This window comes from Alnus glutinosa, chromosome 9, assembly GCF_958979055.1.
Source record: "Alnus glutinosa chromosome 9, dhAlnGlut1.1, whole genome shotgun sequence".
Lineage (NCBI taxonomy): Eukaryota > Viridiplantae > Streptophyta > Magnoliopsida > Fagales > Betulaceae > Alnus > Alnus glutinosa.
The window spans coordinates 11055010-11078401 of record NC_084894.1 but is presented as its reverse complement, the minus strand read 5'-3'; the positions used below and the strand labels follow the sequence as shown (position 1 = coordinate 11078401).

The 23392-nt window shown below is 36.9% G+C and overlaps 1 protein-coding gene across 2 annotated transcripts in view; it reads left to right on the top strand.

Annotated features, from left to right (window-relative positions):
* The first annotated feature begins 350 nt into the window (after positions 1–350).
* Positions 351–23392, top strand: part of LOC133877572 (uncharacterized) — a 37431-nt gene continuing 14389 nt past the window's right edge. For both annotated transcript variants that reach the window (XR_009901766.1, XM_062315932.1), the window contains exons 1-12: positions 351–725; positions 1851–2573; positions 6080–6286; positions 6404–6715; positions 8894–9021; positions 9323–10519; positions 11589–11730; positions 11830–11989; positions 12118–12281; positions 13031–13116; positions 15109–15208; positions 19206–19267. Coding sequence is in view for 1 of the 2 variants with exons in the window: in XM_062315932.1 (XP_062171916.1) it covers positions 552–725; positions 1851–2573; positions 6080–6286; positions 6404–6715; positions 8894–9021; positions 9323–10519; positions 11589–11730; positions 11830–11989; positions 12118–12281; positions 13031–13116; positions 15109–15208; positions 19206–19267 (3455 nt within the window). In the remaining variant the exon portion in view is untranslated. The remainder of the gene's footprint in view (positions 726–1850; positions 2574–6079; positions 6287–6403; positions 6716–8893; positions 9022–9322; positions 10520–11588; positions 11731–11829; positions 11990–12117; positions 12282–13030; positions 13117–15108; positions 15209–19205; positions 19268–23392) is intronic.

The window sequence follows — 23392 nt, the reverse complement described above, 5'->3', positions numbered from 1 at the left end:
GAGTCCAACGTGTTTAATTTGCCTTGACGGTAAATTTATCGTGTTATTTAATTGATGCTGACATATCAGTTTAACAAATTTCGTTAGATTTAATTTTTTAACTAATCCTAAAGAGTGATTAATCACTTTTCAAAATACAAAGATAAATTTGGGATCCGGATCCTCTCCATTTGGCTTCAACCGGATACAAGCCGGTTCACGGCTAGGATATATATTTTTTTGAAACAATCAAAGGCTAACAATTTGCCACGTCATAGGAAAGAAAGTTAAAGGGTAAGAGGCCATTGAACGACGCCGTTAGCCCACTGATTATTTTGTCAAAACCTAAAATCCAGGAACCAAAAAAATGCATTTATATGGTATTTGATTTATGAGAAGAAATTTACAGTCCAAACATATCCATTTGATCGTTAGGATTTAAATTCTCTATTCCTTGGAAACAAGTAGGAGGTAGTCAATGATCTGAGAGAGTTTTGGGCGGGCCAGAAGATTTAAAATGCAAATCGGTCAGTAGGAAGGAAGAAGAAGAAGAGGGTGGTTCGGAAAAGAAGATGGCGGTGGATACGAATTTCGCATTGTTGTTTGAGAAGCTGAAGGTGGAAGATCCATGGCTTCCTCCGAGGACTTGGGAATCCATCCCTTCCGAAAGCGGACGCCGAGGATCGCTCTCTCCTTCCCATTTCTCCTCTTCCTCTCACCCCCTATACGACGCCTCCATCGTCTCCGTAAGCCCAAACTCTCTCTTTCTCTCATTGTGTTACACAATTCGAGTCTTTGCCTGGAATCTGCAAAGTGGTGTACTTGGTCCCTAGATTTTTGTTGCTACAGAGTTAGTGTTTTTTCTGGTTTGTGGTTTGTAATGGGGTTTTATTTCTCTGTTTTTACAGAGTTAGTGTTCTGCTGTGATGTTTGAACTGCTGTTTCAGCTTGGCGTTTTTTACTTGATGGTTTGGGCTCTTTTTTTTTTTTTTTTTTTTTTTTTTTTTTTTTTCAGCTTGGTGTTGCTTTGTTCTGTGTTTCTTTGTTCCCCTTTTCTTTGGGTTGTATCCAGACTTTCTGGAGAGACTTTTGTTCTTGTGTTTGATCTATAAAGGCATAAAGCTTTTATTCATCACACACACAAAAAAAAAAACTCGAGTCTTTAGGGTTTCTGCTCACTGTCTTACTTTGATGTGACCCAGAAAACGCGCATGAAAAAAGATGATTTATGTATAGTCTGAAAGGAGTTCTTAATTATTAGGACATACAATATAATGAAATGTTGTTCATTAAACCTTAATACGGACTCAGCTTCAACTGACATCTAATGATATGCTTAGTGTTTTCTACTGATATTACCAGTTTGAAAACATAAGGCTATTACGTAGTAATATATTTTTTGGCTGTGTTATCTCAATAACCTACTAAAGCGTAGCAGTAGCAAGCCAAATGTGCCTGAATTTCAGTTACTATATGAAAGCTCACTGATATTTAAGGGAAAAAAAGAAGAAGAAGAAAGAAAGAATAAAGAAGTTTGATTAACAGCCAATTTCAATTCTGTTAATGTAATATATTTTTTAGGATTTAAACGTTTTATCCCGTTATCTCCAATTCTAGTTTTGTGCATTTTATTTAACTTGGGCACACACATATTCCTGTTGAGACTTTAATAGGAATGCTCTTTTTTTTTTTTTCTTTTTTCTTTTTTGGGGGGGGGGGTTCGAATTAATATATTGTGGTGCATCTTCCTTCTTTGCCAAAATATTTGGTTTAAGGTTATATTTTGATCAATTAAATAAAGGTACTGCCATTTTGAGCTGAAGCTCTGTATATTCTTATCTAAACTAATGAATGTGAACTTTTGGGTGTAGGAGGAAAGTTTGGTGAGGTTGGCAATGTTTGCACTGCAAGGTGTACAATCAGCACTTATTAGTATCAAAAAGCTTTCTGCTGCCTTTTGTTCTGAACCAGCCGATAGGACCATCCATCGAATTCCAAGTCTGTGGAACAGGTCTTCAAGCACTCACGCTTTGGGAAAGATTCTGAACTCCATAGGCTGTTCGGGTTCTATAGTTTTTCTTCTCCATAACTTTGTAGACTATTTTACACAATCAAAATTGGATGAGAGTTTGATGGCAAAGAGGGGTGAAAATTCTAAACCTGCAGAAAGTCAAAATCATCATGACAGTAAAGAGCATGACAAAAACTGCCCTCCATACAGTCTTGTTAATCATGCATTTGCTGTTGCTGTTGGGAAGGTTTTACAAGGGTACTTATGCGCACTGGACACATTATATGCATCAGTAGGTTTCAGGCGATCATCAAGGAGTGTTGGCATGCCTTTGCAGGAATCGTCTATGGTAGGATGTTTGACGAGTGTAGTGCATTCTGAAATTACACTATTGGAGTTGTACCTGCACACGAAGGAGTTGAGGAATCAGATTGAAGCTCTTGGAAATATTTGCAACCTACATAATGTAGCTTGTTGCTTCTTGGCATCATCTTTTGAGGATGTAATTGCTAAAGCAACCTTTGAATTTTATAACTTCTGCAGAGGAGGGGATCTACTCACATATTTGTATAAACTACTACAGGTCAGCTTAAATTTTTTTCTTCCTTTTCTTCTGACACGTAAATTAAGATTTTCAGCTAGGAATGTTTTAATTTCACTTCTTTTACTCACTGACGTTGATATTATGATATTATTTCATATAATTGTTTATTGTCTAATGGTAACTATAAAATATTTTCTTCACAGGCAAGAATTCTTGTAAGATGTTTGATATCTGACAAGGTTGTACATACATACATTAATACATAGATATATATTTATAAAACATCAATTAAGTTCTCTTGTTTGAAAATTTGTATTGTTGTCTATGTGGACACAATGGTATTGACAATTGAATTTATTTTTGGCATTGTGTGTGTTTTGAGGAAGTCATGCCAAAAACTTTATTTCCTGATCTGTTCCTTATAACAATGGATAAGGATGGTTCTTTAGCCTCTTATCTGGGAATATTAGGCAGGACTCGACATTGGAATCCAAGCTCTATGAGAATGCTTTAGAATGAGTAGCTACTCTGTCCAATTTATCATGTTCAGTCCAATTTAGGGAAGGAGAGGGAATGATGTGATTTTTCTTTCTTTTTCTTCTTTCTGTTTTTTATCTTTCTTTTTTCTTTTTGGTTATGAAAAGAGAAAGAAGATAATTGTGTACTGCTGTTTTATGTGTCTCCCCTTGAATAAGATTGATACATTCTTTTCTATTGATAAGTTACACACGCACTTAGTGGTCTTGAATCTTTAACCTCATCCCTATCCCTTACTAATGGGAGGAGGAAGCGCGGCCAAATACACCATTATTGTATACTCTTTCATATGTATGGCGCAACCCAATCCTTGGTTTTTCAAGTTTCTAACCTTTTTTATTTTTATTAATTTATTTGGAATATCTAAATAATAAGAAATTCACTCTTGACAGTGATATATGTTGTATATGTAAATCCTAGATGTGAAAATATGTAGAGTTCATCCATGAAAAGCATAAAGGCTGTAGGTATATAAAAAAAAATTCTAGCTAGAACTCATTGGCATAAGCTTGATATGTTTTTTGAAATCACTTTTTGAGTTGATGACAATGTTGGGACTAACCCACTTTTACTTTGTCAGAATATTAATCAAACGATTAAATTCACAATTTTCTATTAGTTTAAGCTTTTGGGATGATTGATGATTTAATATAGTATTAGAGTAGAAGTCACGAGTTCGAATCTTGATTCTATAATTTATAGTATCATAGCAGAAGTCCTAAGTTCGAACCATGACTTTATAGTTTACCCTCTATTTCATTTAAGTATTTTACGTGTTGGGCTCCCTTTCTTTCTCTACCACTTCTATCCCTTCTGTGCAAGTCTTTGTTACAGCTCTTTCTGAGCATGAACCGGGTATTGAGGAGTTTCCTTCGGTGTTGGGCTTCGCTGCTGTTGGGTCAGATTTTTCGAGGGCGGCAGCGTTGGGTGAATGGCTTCGGCTCTTGCTTCCCATGATGTCGGAGTCTAGGGCGCCTATCTATATGTCGGAGTCTAAATCAGTATTGAGGTTTTCTCTGAAGCGGAAGGATGCGCAGCTTAACAAGAGTTTGATTGCTAAGTCTTTGGTTGCGTTCACCGCCTCTCCTCTACTGGGTCCTCATTCTTTGCCTTCTATGGAGACCGTGGTCGTTACGGAGCCTCCGGGCAGCTTTGTTAGGCATGGGTTTCTTCTTTTGTGTAGTCCTTCTTCCCTGCCAATTGAGGTGGGAGAATCTTTGAGGGGAGGTGATTCCAAAGAATTGTTGGTTCTCCCAGGGCAATGTTCGACGCTAAGTTATGCCTTCCAGCTATGGGGATTTCCTTTGAGGGGAACAAGAAGGGTTTTTTGGATATTATGGCTCAAGTGGTTGATGGGCAACGTTTAGAGGTTCCAGTTTCTACTCCTAAGATTAAAGGGAACAGAGAACTACATAACCTTGAGTGCGATATCAATTATGATGCTAAGAGTCTTGGTTCTACTCGGGGCAAAAGCAAGAGGGCTTTGCTGTGATGTATTGTTGCTGAGGGTTTTTGGGCTGGTTTTTGCTGGGATGTTTTGGGATTTCTGTTATAGTTGAGTCTTTGCGGATTTTTTTTTCTTGTTTCTTTGCCTTTTCTATTTTATGTCCTTTTGTATACTTTCCGTATGCTTAGGGACACCTACGTTTTTTTATAAAATTTAGGGTTAAATACACTTCTAGTCCCTGAGTTTTGGAAACTTTATTTTTTAGTACCTGAGTTTCAATCACAGATGGTACCTCCGTTTTGGGAAAAGACTAAATTAGCACCTCAGTCAAGTTTTCTTTACTTATCAAAAAAAAAAGTACCTCAGTCAAGTTTTCCGTAAAAAAACTAACGGCCCACCAGGTGTCAACCCCTGAGGGTTGACACGTGTTTTAGTATAAAAAAATAAAAAATAAAAAATCTTTAAAAATTAATTAGAAAATATTAAAAGCTTAAAATAAATTGAAAAGAAAAAAGAAAAAGAGCCACCCTTTTGACTGGTCTGGGGTGGTCGAACCACCCCCCATAGCAAAAAAAAAAAAAAAAATTTGGTCAAGGATTTTGGCCCTTGGGGGTGGCCGAACCATCCCCAAGGGCCAAAACCCATCAAAAAAAATTTGAGGGTTTGCTCATGGGGCCAAGGGCCAAAACTCTTGACCAATGTTTTATTTTATTTTTGCCATGGGGTGGTTCGGCCACCCCAGACCGGTCAAGAGGGTGGCTCCCTTGGCCAAAATGGGGGTGGCTGGCCACCCCCATGGTGACTAGCCACCCCTCTTCTTCTTTTTATTTATTTATTTATACTAAAACACGTGTCAACCCTCAGGGTTGACACTTGGCGTACCGTTAGTTTTTGGATGGAAAACTTGACTGAAGTACTAATTTAGTTTTTTTCCCAAAACGGAGGTACCATTTGTGATGTGAATTGAAACTCAGGTACTAAAAAATAAAGTTTCCAAAACTCAAAGATCAGAAGTGTATTTAACTCTAAAATTTATTTGATTACCTATAAAAAAAAAAGTTTGAGTTCACGCGCGAAAAAGAATGTTGAAATATTAATCAAACGATTAAATTCACTATTTCCTAGCGGCTTAAGCTTTTGAGGCAATTAATGATTTAACATGCTATTTCTTGGATTTTTTAGACCTCTTAAATTTAAATTGTAGCTTTTTTGGGGGACCCTTTCTATCTTTCACATGGAATTGAGTTGTACCTTTTTTTCTTTAATTTTTAATGGAATAACTACTTGTCCAGAAAAAAAAATGACAAATGAAATGACTCCTTTCGATGAGATCTGTCACCATTATGCATTTATTGCATTAGTATAAGTTCAAGAGATTGCTTACCAAACTCTATTGATTGAACAATTCAAGCTGTATGTTTTTGGAAATTGTTCCTGACTGTTTGTAGATATACCTTTTTTGTTAATTCAAATAAGGGGCAGTTCTTACTATTATTTTATTTTTATTTTATTTTTTTAATAGTTTTGCTAATGACTTTTTGGACCAAAAATGTTGTTTTAGGTTGCTGATCCTGCTCACCATGCTGTACTCAAGTTTCTCTTTCTTCGGTCATGTGAACCATACTGTGGGTTTATCAGATCATGGATATTCAAAGCTGAGATTAGTGATCCTTATAAGGAGTTTATAGTAGAACATGCTAACAACCAACTGCCTAATCCACATGGTAAAGCTGGCATATGTGTAGACTTCCCATTGCCAAGTATCAGGGTATTGTTGTCTATTGCAATTTTGAAACTTTGGCTTCAGAAGCTGTTTTCTATGTGTTCATCTTTTAGCATTCCTTCTAACTGTTGATTGTCATGGTTGGGAACTGTTAAAACTCAGGAGCGAGATGGAGTTGCTATTCCTTGTTTTCTAAAGGAGTTCTTGATTCCACTTGTCAGAGCTGGTCAGCAGCTTCAAGTGATAATGAAATTGCTTGAATTATATATTTATGTTGCCCCTGGGGACCATACTTACAAAGATTTTCTTCCATGCTGGAGTGGTTTTTCAAGCGTTTATCCATCTTATTCATCTCCAGTGACTTTCAGCAAAGTAAATATAGAAGCCATGGTACTGGCGAGAGACAGTTACTACAAAATGATGCAAAAGAAACTCGAATATCTTTTGACAAAATTAGAGTTTAGATATGAACAGGTAATTACACTATGATAGTTCAGATTCTTTCAATGATTCCTGTGTTTGCTGCTACATAATATTAATGAGTGGTAAAAATATGCAGCAACAAATTTGAATCATCTTAAATCCTTACCTTGTTTTCATATGTTATTGTCTGCAAGATGCCATGGTTCAAAGACATATTTGTCAGAACCATTTGTGGTTCGCACTTGCTTAGATTATAATCCTCCTGCCCATAGTTATTTTAGTGAGTATATGTGGTATTTGATATTCCTTGTGCTACATACTGAAATCTTATCCATTACTCGTTGTTTACTATGATTCTGTAATGCATGCTCTCTTGATTATTCCCAATTCCAAGTCAGCATAAAAGTACAATTATCCTGCCTATTATCATGTTTTCTAGTGAATAAGATGCTTTCTTGATTTATATACAATGAAATCTTAATTATCTCCCCAGCCATCAGCTATCACTCTCCTTTTTCAAATGTTAATTGTATGTTGTAATAATGCTAAAATGCTATGGTCTGATCTGCAGAAGTCCGTGAACAAACTATAGTCCTTGTGATTTTTGTCAATCCTGTTATTGGAGTTCGTTATGTTGTGTAAACTTCAAGGATACTGCCAATCCTGCATAGAGATTCCAATGGTATTCTCCTCAGCATTAACGTGGTTTGCCCTGCAATTCATGCTTGGGCCTTAAGGAATATTCAATGCCCCTTTGTTTCTGCTTATTGGATTGCAAAACAGTGATTTTGCCCTCCAAAAGTGGCCACTTGGTAACTGAGAAAAAAAGTAGTTTTTGCATAAGTCTTTTGGCAAAAATGCGCTCAAAGGAAAAGCATGAAGAGGATGCATAATGCAAAAGCAGTCAGGGACACCCATTTTTCGCCTATGCAGAAAGAAAAAATGGGACTAATGAAATATCAATAGTTCCCAAATGTCCTCATTAGTTTGAGGGAAAAATCAAATTTAGCCTCTAAATTTCGCGCGATTTTAATTTACCCTTAGGTTTCTAATTTTGACTATTAGGTCTTTAGGTTTTACTTCAGTTTTAAATAGATCCTTCCGTTAACCCACCGTCCAATTAATTCACGGCATGCCACTTTAGACTACTAAATTGACGACACATGGCTCATGTATGATACGTCATGCACCAACTGTATCTTCCACGACAAATCTATTCTAAGTGATAAATTTACCCTACATAAAAAGAATAAAGAAAAAAGTAAAAAGTAAAATAAAACATAATTAAAAAAAGAAAAGAAAAAAGAAAAGAAGGGTGTGGTTGTGAGGGGAGGCCTCCCCTCACCACACTATGAGGGGTTCGATCACCCCTGTGAGAGGGGTGGTCACCTCTCACTAGATGAATGGCAGCCTTCCCCTCATCGGTGAGGGGGTTGTTCCTCACCAAATAAGGGGTGGCGGTCCTTCATTGGTGAAGGGCGGTTGGCCTCCAACTTGTGAGGGGAGGCTGGCCTCCCCTCACAGCCGCCACCCTTGTTTTTTAATTTTTAATTTTTAATTTTAGGTTTTATTTTGCTTCTTTTTCTTATAATTTATTTATTTTATTTTTTATATTTAGGATAGATTTCCACGTAGAACATACAATTGGCGCATGACGTGTCAGACTCGAGTCACATGTCATCAACTTAGTGGTTTGACATTGTATGTCGTTAATTAATTGGATGGTATGTTAACGGAGGGACCTATTTCAAATTGAGGTAAAACCTAAGGATCTAATTGTCAAAATTAAAAACCTAAGGATTGAATTAAAATCACACCAAAACCTCGGGACTGAATTTGATTTCCCTTATTTTTAAAATAGTTCCATCTGTCTCCTTGTCCAACATCATCTTCTTATCCTTTGATAGCTTCCCATTGTATCTGTCATTAGCTTGGGGCATTAGATGTGAATTTGATGGTTGTCCCTCCTTTTCTTCATGATCTAAACTTTCTCTTTTTCTCCTCCTTTGGTTCCATTATTTTCAATATGGTTCCTTAACCCTTGTTCTCCCCCTATTAATGATTCTATTAGGTTGAGAGAGAGAGAGAGAGAGAGAGAGAGAGAGTAAACAATTTGTTTAATAGCTAATAGGAGTTTGCCGTGTTTGCCTGCATGCTGATTTGATTAACTGCTGCTTTCTGATCATCTAGTTGCATTCTTGTATTGATTTCCCCCCCCCCCTTTTACAGGTAGTTCCACATTACACTGAACCTGTGTACTTTGATAATGATAGAGGGTGTTCAAACAATCCAGTTCAATTCACGTTGGATGAAAGATTGGTATCTCCTTCAGCTGCAGATAAAAGAAGCTTAAATGTGTAATCTCTCTCTCTCTCTCTCTCTCTCTCACACACACACACACACACACACACACATGCGTGCACGCGCTTTTGCTCATTCTCTGTCTGTTTTGATTGTACTGACATCAAGAGTGGCTGGGAATAAACAACTCATTCTAATTTATGTAGATGGTCATTTACATGAATTCATGCTTGCTGATAAATATATTTCTCTCTGGTTCATGGGTACCACTCTTTCATTCCACTTATTCTGTATCTGTCACTTTTCTTTCAAATGTTGTTACTGCTTCATTGATGGTTAGTTTTCTCTAATTTTCAGTGCTGTTAGTAACGTGGACTGTGATGACTCAAGTTCAATGGATGAGTTCTCTTGTGTGATGGATACATACGAGTCATCTGAATGTTCTTCCACAAACTGCTCTGAAGAGCAAATTGAGCCTGAGCAGCTGGTTGAGCCTCCTAATCATATGACTGGGCTTGAAACTAAGTATTTATCTACTTTAAGCTTCTCTGTGAGTACTTCCATGGATATTTCTTTGCAAATGCCTCGTCAATTTAAAAAGTCATGTCATATAGCAAGTGATTCACATGGAACTCATGAAATAACAGACTGCCTTCGTCATGATGTGCATTCTCATTATAAGGGAATGTTTTTAAGCGACGATTCTATGCTGCATGAATCAAGAGAGTCACACTGGTCTTGTACATCTGATATTCAACATACAGATACATTACCAGATAAAACCTGGCCACCAGGTCAACCCCAGAAACAATCGTTTAATGTTTTTGAAGGATACAAGGATAACTCAAGGTCACATCCTGCGGACTCTCTTAAGCTGTGGAAAAGAAATGTCGGAGTCATAAAGGAAGGTACATCGTATTTTAGCAAAACTCTTGCCACTCTCAATGCTTCACTGGAAGAAGCCTCTGGCAAGGGCCAACAAGAAAATCCAACGTACTCTCCATATTCATACGCATTACAACAGTGGAAGCCTAACTACCATAGCAATTTTCTTAGTATGAACCCAATGTTGACAAATTATGCTTTCCTCCACTCAATGACCAAGCTCGGGGAGAGATGCAGTACAGACTATGGGTGTTCTCTGCCATACTTTGACTTTACTTCTGTAGAAGACCCTTGTAAGTTATCTGTGGAACAGTTAGCAGCTGGTTCTGGGCATGAGTTTGGATCTGAGATTCTGTTACGCGTAGATTCTCATGCTTCTTCTACCAGTAGTAAGAGCGATCATCATGGTAAACAAGGCCATGATGGAGACCATGTTTTGATTGATAATACCAAAGTGTGTCATGTTAATTCACCATCAGACTTGAAGGACCACAACCAAGAAGTTACGAAAAATGTTTCTGGTGGTAGTAACTGGGAGACTTTGCTTGGTACTACCAGTGAAACCGTTGATAATAGTGTTGGAGGTCACGGGCAGAGTTTGTCGGCCATGTTTGATATACCACTTGATTTCATCATTGAAAAATGTCTACTGCAGGAAATCATGCTTCAGTATCCTTGTCTTTCATGCTAAAGATCAATCAAATTATGCTGTGTGGTTTGTTTATTTTTTATTTTTTTATTTATTTCTTTTTAATGCTTCATATTGGTTCCAACCACAAATGTCATGTATAAGGGGACTTCTGGATTGTGTGCTTGCCTTTGTTGAGGTTGCTTTAACTGTTGCTTTGATGTTTTATTTCTGCTGAGTATATATAGCTATGTTTGTTAACCTTTCGGAAAAGTTTTTTCTCTTCTCAAACACAAAAACACACTTTTATGGAAACATTTACCAAACAAAACACTTTTCAAAAACAAAACAAAACTCACATTTTAGAAAACTTTCCAAACCTAATTATAGGAATATTTCGATTCTAATTTTTAGAAACTAAATTTTATCTTTGTACTGGATGTCTTTTGTGGAGCAGAAGTTACACAACATAATATTCCGTGTTTTGGGATGTTGGAGACTGATGAGTGAAAAGACTGGAAAAAAATGTAAACATATTGTACATATTTGGGAGGGTCTAAGTTATTATATTAGAGGATTGGATTGTAGAATTTTATTTAAGAATTCAAATAACTAATCATATACACTGATGTATTTTTTCTGAAGCCATCTTTCACTTCCCCTGAATAAAATTGTGGATGAGAATCAAAAGGTAAAGCACATTGTAGGGTGCAGATTGTAGAAGATCAATGTATTAATCCTTCAATCTCATTTCCTCCTGTAGCACTGAGATTATAAGCATTATTATTAATACAAAAAGCCTTCAGCAATTTGAAAAAAATAAAAGAATAGATAAGAATACCTTAATTACATCTTCACTTTACCCACAACAATTTGTAATTCAACTCAAGCCCTTATGAAATAGGATGCCTGTGTAAGTTCTCTAATATTTTTTAGAGAATCAATACGTGATTCATTGTTATAAATTGCTGAATTTCCTGGGTTCGTGATTGGTCTAATTTTTCTTGTTCTCTTTTGTGTCTCATAGTAAACAAAATGATTTATCCTGCTCAAATTTTAGATGTTGGAAGAGATATTATTTTATATCATGGTCTTCTTTAAGAATGCTAGATATAAGTACGTCAGCAAGTTAACTATCAAGTTGTTTGAAGAAGGATTTGGTTTGCTGGAACATTTGCTGGCACTGCGGCGGTACTATTTTATGGAGTTAGCAGACTGGGCAGATTTGTTTATCAAGTCACTTTGGCATCATGTATTCTTTTCTAATGATAACTTTAATGCTTTGTAATTATATGATTCATATGACCCCAAACTTTCTGATTCTATTCCTGTCTTTTACTTGAAACCACAGAAGTGGTGTGTCACTGAGGCAGATCAAAGACTTTCAGAAATTCAAGGTTTCCTTGAGGTTTCAGTTCAGAGGTCTTCATGTGAGCGAGACCGTTATAAGGATAGGTTATTTGTGTACATGAAAGAACATGGGACTATGCCTCTTTCAACATCTACCGTTGGTACTTTTTACTGTTATTTTACCTGGTTACTTCTTTATTTTACTGTTTTGTTTAATTCTTCCCTTTCAAATTAAATCAAGTTGTGAATCTTAAAATATGTAGATCCTGTTCTTCTCTTTTTATTGCAGGAGTGCATTCCTTCAATTTTTTAGGTTTGGGTTATCGCGTGGATTGGCCAGTCAGCATTGTTGTGACTCCGGATGCATTGCAAATATATGCTAAAATATTCAGTTTTTTGATACAAGTGAAGCTTGCTGTATTTTCATTAACTGATGTATGGTGCTCATTGAAGGTATGGATGCCTAGGCATTGGTTTACTAGCCTATTTTTATCAAACAGCATCAGTAGGCTACACGCTTATTGTTTGATCATAATTTTAATAATACTATATTAGACTCCCCTATCCCACAGCCTCTGTCAGGAAACCCTCCCCTCCAGAGTATTGAACCACAGAATTCCCTCCTTTAGAGGGATTGAGGTGCCGGTTGGCTATAAAAGTTGGGTTCTTTTGTAGCCTTCTCTTAATTCTCTATATCTCTGGTTATGTGTAAATATTTGTGACATTGATGTGTGTGATTTGCTGTATAATTTTCAAGAAAACTTGGTAGACGCATTGATACCTGATTATTTCTTCTAAGGTGGAAAATAAAGGAGCATTTGGCTGTCAACAGCCCCAACTCCTGCAGGTTGCTTAGACTAGACTTCTATGTTGATTAATTCTCAGTTTGTTACTAGTTAATGGATGCTTAGACAAATCTTGGTCTAATCTCCAATGAGGCTATGCTACATTCTACCTCCCTTTTTATGGATTTCTTTATTATTTTTTTTTTTTTTGAGTGTGCGTGTGTTTTTGCTTAACCATATGGTGTCAGATGTGCAGAAGTGGATGCAATTTCTAGACTTCAAATTATTACATTAACTTTAGTTTTAAGTCATGACTCATCTCTTCAGAATTACATATAAATGATGAAACATCCTGGAAATTCAACTGGCTTTTGATCATGTTAAAGTATCTAACGGGCTGTCAATTTTGGTAAACAGGATTTGGTGCACTTGATTAGTCAGAATCGTACTTCTGAACATCATGAAAAAGAAGTGGGCCATTTTAATATATTGATGAAGTTAAGGTATGCTAGACAATTGTCTGTTCTATTTGGATCTTTTGTTATGCTTATTTTCTGTGGCTTGGAATGGTAGCATTTACATTTGCTCTGGCTACTATGTTTTCGGCTTTTTTGCATGGAACCATCATCTTATTGTAGCAATGTTGCCACAAGATGATATGGGTAAGAGATGGCTAGTAGACTTCAAAAATGTAAGAAATCTTAAAAAACAGAAAAATCCGACTATTGGATATGTTTCTGTAACTCGAGCTATCTGGCATAGGTTTTTGGGATTGAACAATAGCGCTATTTAAATAGTAGAGAAAGATGCGAAGAAAAAAGAATGATTAAGAGTCAGTGTTGAAATGTTTTAGAAGGATGGGGGTTGTGGGTTGGAGATGAGGGGATATACTCCTTGTTTATGTAAAAAAAGGATTGCTAGCATTCTAATAACTCTTTATCTATCTGTTTCTTTTTTTTAATATTGTATATCTTTCAAGCACTTGGTTTAGGTTCTTTTGGTAAACGTGATTATTATTATAATCTTTATCTTATGTCCAAAATATGCTTTGCTAAGGTTGATTTGCAGAAAATGATTCACGTATTTGAACCCCTTTAGTTGGAATTAAGATTTTTAGTTGAACTGGGTTTCACTTTGAAATCATATTTATCAGCTAATGAATCATATCATAAGTCGTTTTCCCATATTTATGTATCATTTATTGTACTGTAGATTTTGCCTTTCTTCCATTATCTTGAGTTTCCTCTTCATATTTTCTTTCATCACCTTTGATCTTCTAAATTATTCTTTCTCCTCATCAACAAAAACTCTAAAAATAAATTTGCAACATCTCCGATTCCTTTCTACAAGAAATTAACATTCTCAAGACTAATGATAGGTGGTGTTTTGTTTAAATAATAACTCTAACTCATACATCAATAGTTTCATGTAACTTGATCTTCCTCTCTTCTACTTTTAAAAAAATAAAGAAGTCTTTTACTTAACCAAAAAAAAAAAAAAAAAAATCCCTTCTCTTGCTTCTTTTTGTTATTTCTATATTGAGTATCTTCCTTTGTTTCTTGTAATAAAAAGCGTACGATGGTCTTATCTTAGACAGATTTCCCATCTTCTACTTCTTAGTCATTTTCCAATACAACTAAATACTTTAGTTATTCATCAATACGTATTAAAAGAGTCTTGTAATACCTTTAAAGAAAAAATAGAAGAAAAAGTAAAGCGAGCAAATCAAGCCAAGTGAATTGCCTAATAATCTGTTTTTTTGTTATGTATCTTATTACAAGATATACACATTGTATGGTGCAATGCACTTATCTGAGAGAGACACCTATAAGATACACCCTTTTTATTTTTTTTATAAGTAATCCAATCTCATAAAGAAGCGTAGAGGGGTGCAACCTAAATACACAGGAAGTATACAAGAAAAACACTTAATTAAGAAAAAAAAAATATATATATTAAGAAATTCTTAGAAATTAGAAAAACGAAAACAATTATAACCAGCCATCCAATCATAAAGAGGCTTGAACACAAAGGCTTTTAAATCGGGGATAAGCCTTATGGTTAGAGTCTTCCCCATAAAAAGTGCACAATGAGCCTTTTTTTTTTTTTCTTCTTCGTTGAAAGACGAAGAAGAAAAAAGATTACGTGTTTACATTTTGTGATTACTTAATTTATTTTTTATTTATGCCACTAGCAAATATTCCAAAATGAACAAAATTGATGTTTGGTATGAGTAAGGATACTATTATCCTGGTCAACATAGTTTCTTGAGATCTAGTAATTGGCAGTATCTATCCCAAATCTCAGAAAAAAAAAAGGACCTTGTAATCTTGCTTTTTCCATGTGTATCTGTAACCTAGAATAAAAAAAGGAAAAGTCACTGATCATCATCTCTAACAGTTCTAAGTAATATTAGATTTTCAAACTTGACCAAATTTTAGCATATGTATTTTGTTTTAGAAGTAATTATTTCTTCTCCCTTCGTACCATGTCAGGCATCAGGTCAATCACTTTATATCTACGTTACAGCAATATGTGGAGTCACAATTATCTCATGTATCATGGTGCAGGTTTCTTCACTCCCTTCACAATAAGGTTTGAGGCAAACTATTTTAATCTATTTTCTTCTACCTGTAGTATATTCTTTGACTAGTTTTATCCATATTTTTTCATAATGGTGTTTGTTTAAAATAATTTTCATACTCTTTTGCCTAGTGGATTAGGCATATACTTTTGCAAAAGGGGAATTTAGAGTTGGTAGAGTTAGTGTATGTAACCTTGATAGACATGGTTGGCTCACTTTTTGACAATATAAGTTTTTTTGATAAATGATTTCTAATACAGTATTGGAGCCAAGATTTTTCTGAGAGGTCTAGTGTTCCTTGGTATCCCACTTGTTTCAATCTCTATTTCGGTGTTTTTTTTCGTTTCCACTCTACATGTGCAAGTGCAGGGCCTGCATTTGGGTCAATGTAGGTGGGCTTACCCATGAGATAATGTGAGCATACATTGTTGGTCCACTTCTTGAATGTCTTAAACTTTTGGGACAGATGGTGCCTAACAAGACAACAGTTCTGTGTCATTTCTTATTTCAGTCGAAAGTTTTTGTTTATCACATGGTTGGCTTCCAAGCAAACTTCATAATATTGCAGACAGACATCTTGCATTTGACTAAGATCATGCATATAGTTGTATTTATTTTTGGGTCCGAGAGGATCCTTTGGCCTTTGAGGTATAAAATGGCAGAGTTAGGCCTCTTTCATCCCTTACAGTCACTATCCTTCTAGGATCTCACGTCTATGGTATTGACACTAAGAGACTGTAATGTTTGGTAGGGTGGATCTGCATCTATTAAGATATCCAGCTAATGCACTCCTATGTTTTAAAGCAAATGCAGTTGAAGATTAATTTGGGAAAGAGTAAATTGGTATTGGCTGGTGATTGCCATTTGTGGGAAAGTTAGCAGGACCATCCTTCCATACTTTGGTTTGCCCCTTGGTTCTTCTTTTATCAAGGATACTATGGGTCGGAGTGACTGAGAGGACGGGGAAAAGGCTAGCGAGTTGGGAAAGATCTACTTGAATGAAGGGTGAAGAGTCACTTTGATTAAGAGTATCCTTTCTAGTCTTTCAATTTACTTTCTATCTTTTCTCCCATCCCTGTTGGTTCAGCTAATAGACTTAAGAAAGTGCAAAGGGATTTTCTTTAGGGAGGTGTGGGCTATGAGTTCAAGTTTCACGTTGTTAATCGGAAGAATACAGTTTGTCTGCTATTCACTTTGGGAGTTGGGTATTATAAATCTTATGGTTTTTAACCAAGTTTTGCTAGGTTCTGTAGCATTAAATGGAAGAAAGTGATCATCTTTGAAGACAGGTGGCATACAGAAAATATGGGATTGTGTGGTGAGTGAGGTTTTGCGGAAGCTTATGGAAGAACATTAGGGGTCCTTGGGCTAAGTTCTATTGAATTATTAGATTTAAATTGGAAAATCAAGTTTAGTCTTGGTATGATATGTGGTGTGGGGAGACTGCATTGAAAGCCTTGTTTTGTGAACTATCTTAAATAGCTACGAATACAGATGCTACAAAGGCAGATTATAAGGGCTGGTCATCTGGTGTTTTTCATTGAATCCAAGCTTCTCCACTGTGGTGCAACTGTTACGTACCTAGGGTTATGTGAGAAGGGCATTCATGGAATTTTATAGTATGCCTCATTAACTAAATAAAAGATATTAAGGGATTTGGATTCTTGCTCATAAAGCAAGAATCCGTAATATTTATGTAATATTTATTTATTGTTTTTTGTATTTTCAGCTTTGTAACCCTATAAATAGGGGTATTGAAGAATGAAATAATAAGAAGAAAATTATTAGACAACTCTTGTAGTTGCTTGGGAGTTTTTTAGGGTTCCTCGAATAATCTTAACATTAGGAGGCCCAGGATACCTCGAATAATCCTACCCAAATCTATCCAATTTATCATTGTTCATCTTTTGTTACGGAGGTCCATAACAGCAACACTGGGAGCTGGAACCGTTGGTTTCTTTCCAGAGTTCCAGTGGAATCAATGCTGTCTTAGAGTGTTTCGACCGAACCAGAATTTTTACCACCAAAGCCATGCCTGGTTGGTATCACTTTGGTTCAATCTCTGTTGTCTTCTTCAATGTTTTCTGATCCACCTTTTTTTTCTGTTCATTCCAAGAGTTGTCCAAAGACAAGCTGATATTATCCGCTTCTTCTTTATTTGGTAGAGCGAGCACCATTTTACCTATGGTGCACCCTCTAGTAACTCCACCTTTTGGGCTTTTTGCCCGTGGGCACTTTATTTGTAGTTTATTTGCAGTCACTGGGCTTAAGTCATGACATGTGCATATTCGAGTTGAAGTCATAATGTTTGGGCTTTGGATATTTGGGTTGAATCATGACATTCGGGCTTAAATGTTTTTCTATGATCTTTGGTCAAGACTGGCCAGATCCATTAAAAGAACCAGATTAAATAGCGACAAAGAACGAATTTGTTGCGCGGAAAGAATACTTTACCTTAACTTTGACTCCTCGATACTCAATTAATTCCTCTTTTTTGAGGATTGAATGCACCTCCATTGTCCCATATTTAGTAATTCCTGAATTCTTTCTTTTGTATTTATGATGCATGGGTGGCGGATAACTTGCAGTTTCGAGAAGGGAATCTTCACTGGAATGTAATTTTTATTAGACCGGTTTAGGTTTGGGAGGTGGAGGTGCTCTTATCTTTCTTTGAGAGGTTGTATTCTTTCAGAGTAAGACAAGGAGATGTGGATAGGATAGGATGAAGTCCTTCCAAAAGGAGTAAGTTTGAAGTGAAGTTTTTAAGTGTTAACTAGTCCTAATGGATCCTTTTTTCCTTGGAAGAGTATTAGGAGAGTCAAGGCTCCCTCACGGATGAAGTGTTTTGTGTGGACAGCGGTTGTAAGGAAAATATTCATGCTGGATAATTTGAAAAAGAGGAATGTTGTAGTGGTTGAGTGGTGTTACTTGTGCAGGAAGAGTGGGGAGTCCATTGATCATTTACTGATTCATTGTGAAGTAGCAAGAGAGTTATAGAGTTCTATTCTTAATTTGTTTGGTGTTGATTGGGTTATGCCTAGACGGGTGATCAATTTGTTGGTGAATTGGGGATGTTAGGTAGGGTGTGGTCAAGTTATGGAAGTATGGAGGTTGGCGCCATTGTGTTTAATGTGGTGTCTTTGGAGAGAGCGGAATACTCGGAACTTTGAAGATATAGAGTTATGGGTGTTAGAGTTGCGGAAGATCATGTTCAACACTTTCTTTACCTGGATATTAGCACATCATAGTTTGCTTGTTTCTAGTTTTGTTGACCTTTTGAACTTTTTTTCATTTTTTTTCTTCAGATTAGGGGTTTCTCTTGTATACTTACTGTGTACTAGGGTTACGTCCCTTTGCGTTTATTTACTGATATTGATTTACTTATAATAAAAAAAGAAAGTATTGAGAATCCTCAAAATAAGCAAGGATACTAGCTTAATGAAAAATACAATTTACTGGTATTTCAATCGAACTACTGGAAGCAGGCATTGGCTCTTCTCGTTCTTGGATTGATTGGAATTGAATGATGAATCTATTTCTTCGTTTCTTTGCGAGTAAATCAGAATTTTCAATAGCTGGATATATGAGACTACAATGACACTTGCATATCTCTTAATTTTTTCTATTGATTTCTATGATCATCAAACATAGAGGGGCCCCTTTACGACTCTGTATAAAGATCAAGTTGGTAGGATTAAAATATCTTCTCATTTTTGTATTCGTTTCTATGATAGTTGATCATAGAGAGGCCTCTTCACCATTTTGTTTAAATAGGCTATTCTATTTGTACTGATATGGAAGAGGGGTGTGCTCAATCCTTTTTCCATTAGTTTCCAGTTCTTCTCTTCGTCACAGGATAGAGTAGCTTGCAAGCATTTTTTTTTCCTAATGATCATCTTTTTATGATACGCCTTTTCTTTTCAAATTTAGTTAAGTACATATCCGTGTATTTACTCTTTATTTTTTTTTTTAATGTTCTGTTCTTGAAAATGCTTGTGGTTTATGTAGGTCAAAGATATGTTGGATCTTGAGTCAGTGCATATGGCTTATCTAATGGATTCATTACACATGTAAGTTCAGATTTTGTTGTCATTTAAGCTTTGAGATATCTATTACATGAACATTGATTGCAACATAGAGTTGCAAAAATGGTTGTTAATGAAACCATCCTGGATCTTACATTGCCCTCCACCTCCCTGGAGAAAAAGATTGATATCTATACTTATACACCATGTTTATTAGATGTGAGGTAAACATTGACCTATTCAGGGACTAGGATGCAGGATTTCTAGTTAATCATCAGGTCATATTATTGATCATTTTTTTTTTTTTTTTGGTAGTGCAAAAGATAAATAATGTCATATTATTAAAAAACGCAGAGGGGCGCAACCCTAGTACACAGTAAAAGAGCTTTACTTCACTTGAATAATGTTTCAATTGTATGAATCTAGGTTGCTCGCACTTGTATTTATAATCTAGGATTTACAAGAGTTTGCTATAGGTAGTACTTCTACCTATGAGAGTTACAGAGATAGAGATATGCTCTAAGTATGAGATGTACATATGTAGAGATAGGTTTGATCTAAACCTATTCTGTTACAATTCAAAACTGAGTTATCTCTTTATTCTTTGATAAAGAGATAGTGCTCTTATCTTCGGTTGAAGATAAGAGTCCTTCAATACTTGGACTCTTATCCAAGAGTCTGTGTGCTTTAACATCTCCCCTCAAGATCAACGGGGAAGGATGCATGTTGAGCTTGGAGCAAAACCATTGAAACCGATTAGAGACAATAGGTTTGGTGAGAACATTTGCTATTTGGTCCTTGCTTAGAATGAACAAAATTTGTAGAGTCTTAGCAGCAACATGGTCACAAACGAAGTGGAAATCGATTTCCACATGTTTGGTTCTAGCATGGAACACTAGATTTATTGCTAAATATGTTGCTCCAATGTTGTCACACCACAACTTTGGGGGAGAAGTAAGCTGTAAACCAAGATCACAGAGGAGAGACTGGATCCATAGCAGCTCAGCAGTGGTATTCCCAACAGATTTATACTCAGCCTCTGTACTTGCCATGAACACTGTAGGATGTTTCTTAGAACTCCAAGAAATTAAGTTGGATCCCAGAAATACACAACACCCGCTAGAAGATTTTCGATCATCAGGACACCCCACCCAATTTGCATCCGAGAAGGCTTCAAGTGTGGAGGCATGTGATCGAGTAAGTAGGAGTCCATGAGTAAGTGTGTGCTTTAGGTAGCGGAGTAATATTTTGACTGCTTGCCAATGGAGTTTAGAAGGTTTGTGCATGAATTGACACACTCGATTTACTGCAAAAGCCAAGTCTGGTCGTGTGAGAGATAAATATTGTAAGGAGCCCACCGTGCTACGATAGATCAAAGGATCTTCCATTGGGTCTCCGGCAAAAGCCGATAAGGAATTGGAGGATGACATTGGGGAAGAAATGGGCTTAGCTTCAAGCATGTTAGTGCGCTTGAGCAAATTCAGAATGTAGCGGCGTTGGGAGAGTAGAAGACTAGATTTCAGTGGAGTTACTTCCACACCAAGGAAAAAATTCAGCTTGCCAAGATCCTTTACTGCAAAAGACGTATGGAGTTGCTGCAAGAGGTCATTAATAGCTGCTGGAACAGAGGCAGTGATGATGATATCATCAACGTACACCAATATAAACATGGTAAGTGACGTAGTTTGTAAAATAAAGAGAGAAGAATCTGCCTTAGAGCCAACAAATCCCAGGTCAAGGTGCTTGCTTCAAGCCGTATAAGGCCTTGTGTAGCTTGCATACATGATTCGGTAGAGAGGGATGAGAAAAACCCGGTGGCTGTGACATATACACCTCTTCATCTAGAAAGCCATGCAAAAATGCATTTTGAATATCAATTTGACACATTTTCCAACCGTGGGAGTAAGCAATGGACAATACTGTCCGAATGGTGGTAGGTTTAACAACTGGGCTAAAGGTCTCTCCATAGTCTAGGCCAGCCTGTTGATGGAAACCTTTAGCTACAAGTTGAGCTTTATGCCTTTCAATATATCCATCCGCCTTTCGTTTTACTTTAAACACCCATTTGCATGCCACAAAATTGGTAGCAGTTTGTGGAGGAACCAAGGTCCATGTTTTGGTTATGAAGTAGGGAAATTCTACTTGCATGGTCTGTCTCCACTCGAGTAGTTTGATAGCATTAGAGTAACAAGTAGGTTCCTCAAGAGCTGAATCTGTTACAACTAGTAGAGCACGAGAGATAGGGTATTTCACTCTTCCATCCGTAAATACTCTAGGCTTCACAATTTGATTTTGTGCACGGGTAACCATTTGGTGATTCTAAGTGGGAGTAGGGCAGGTACTGGGTGACAGGGAATGTGGAGAACCGGATACAGAGATGGACTCATTTGATGACAAGTTTGACACAGAATTAGGTGAAGCTGCAGTAGTGTTGGAATTTGGTGTTGCAGGGGAAGGAATAACTGGATATTGAGGCAATTGCAAGGAGGATGGTAACCCGGTAGAAGAGGACTGGAAAGGTGGTATGGAGACAGAGGAATTTGAAGTAAAAGGGAATGTAGATTCATGAAAAACGACATAAAAAGAGATAAACATTCTGCCAGTTGGAATATGATAGCATTTGTAACCTTTATGATTATTGCTGTAACCTGGGAACACATTCTTTTGAACGAAAATCAAATTTATGTTTGATTATTCGAACAAAGATTGGGAAAGCATGCACAACCAAAAATCCGTAAAAACTTGTAATTGGGGCTGCGACGGAATAGTTTCTGAAAAGGAGAATTGTTTTGTAAGACGGGTGTAGGGAGATGATTAATTAAATAACATGAAGTTTGACATGCTTCATCCCAACAGGTTTTGGGAACATTGCTTTTAGCAAGAAGAGCAAGAGAGGTGTCAATGATGTGACGATGTTTGCGCTCGACGCAACCTTGTTGCTGATGTGTATGAGGACATGAGACCCGATGAACAATTCCAAGTTTGTGAAAGAAAGTGTTTAGAGAGCGAAATTCCCCACCCCAATTAGTTTGGATCTGTTTGATTTTAGTGTTGAAGAGACGTTCAACCATAGTGTGAAATTTATGAAAGACTCTGATAAAACATCAAATTTGCATTGGATTGGAAACAACCAAGTAAATCTACTAAAAGCATCAATAAAAGAAACATAGTACTTATTTCCATTAGATGAAACAAGGGAAGGACCCCATACATCGAAAAAAAAGTAATTCTAAAGGACGATTAAAAACATAGGTGGATGCTGGGAAGGGGAGCTGGTGAGCTTTAGCTTGCTGGCAGGAAGCACAAGAAACAACCGGCTTATTTGAGAAGACAGGAAGAGAAAACTTGGAAATCACATGCTTAACAGTGTGAAGAGCAGGATGCCCCAAGAGTTTATGCCAATGATTAGCGGAAGTCCTTTCGCCAACAAGAGAGTCCCGAGAGGGAGAAGAGGTGGAGGAAGGCAACGGCTGATAGAGGCCATTCTTAAGAGGACCCTGGTGGAGGATTGACTTGGTGCGGCAGTCCTTAATCACAAAGAAAGTGGAGTGAAACTCAAAAGTAAACAGAGTTATCATGAGCAAACTGACGGACAGATAGCAGATTTTTACAAATAGATGGAACATGGAGTAATTGATTAATAGACAAATCTGTGCCATTTCCCACAAGAATCTGGTCATAAACCGTGTATGCATCAAAGTCAAGTTGAGGTTGTGCAAATCACTTGCGAGGTCGTGAGTAGCCCCTGAATCGAGGTACCAACTGTCATCGGTAGGTAAACCAGGAGAGGAGTAGAAAGCCTGCAATGGGGATTGATCAAAACGTTGATAATAGGAGATGGCATTGTGTCTCGGCTTGTTGTAGATCTGACAGATGAGACGGGAGGATCCTGAAGCATGAGAATGGAAGTGTTGGCCACAACCGCGTCTACCAGATGAGAGACCACGTCCGCCATAAAAGGAGTCACGGTAGCCATGGCCATTTGGGAATCCACGTCCACGAGCAGCATTGAAGCTTCGATCACGCTGGCCAGAATTGTCAGAATTTCGGGAAATGATGTGAGCAGAGGCATTCGAGAGGTCTGTGGTAGCCATTTGTTGCTCAAGGCGCATCTCATGGGCGAGTAAAAGCCCATAGATATCATCACGGGAAATAGGATCTACCTGAGTA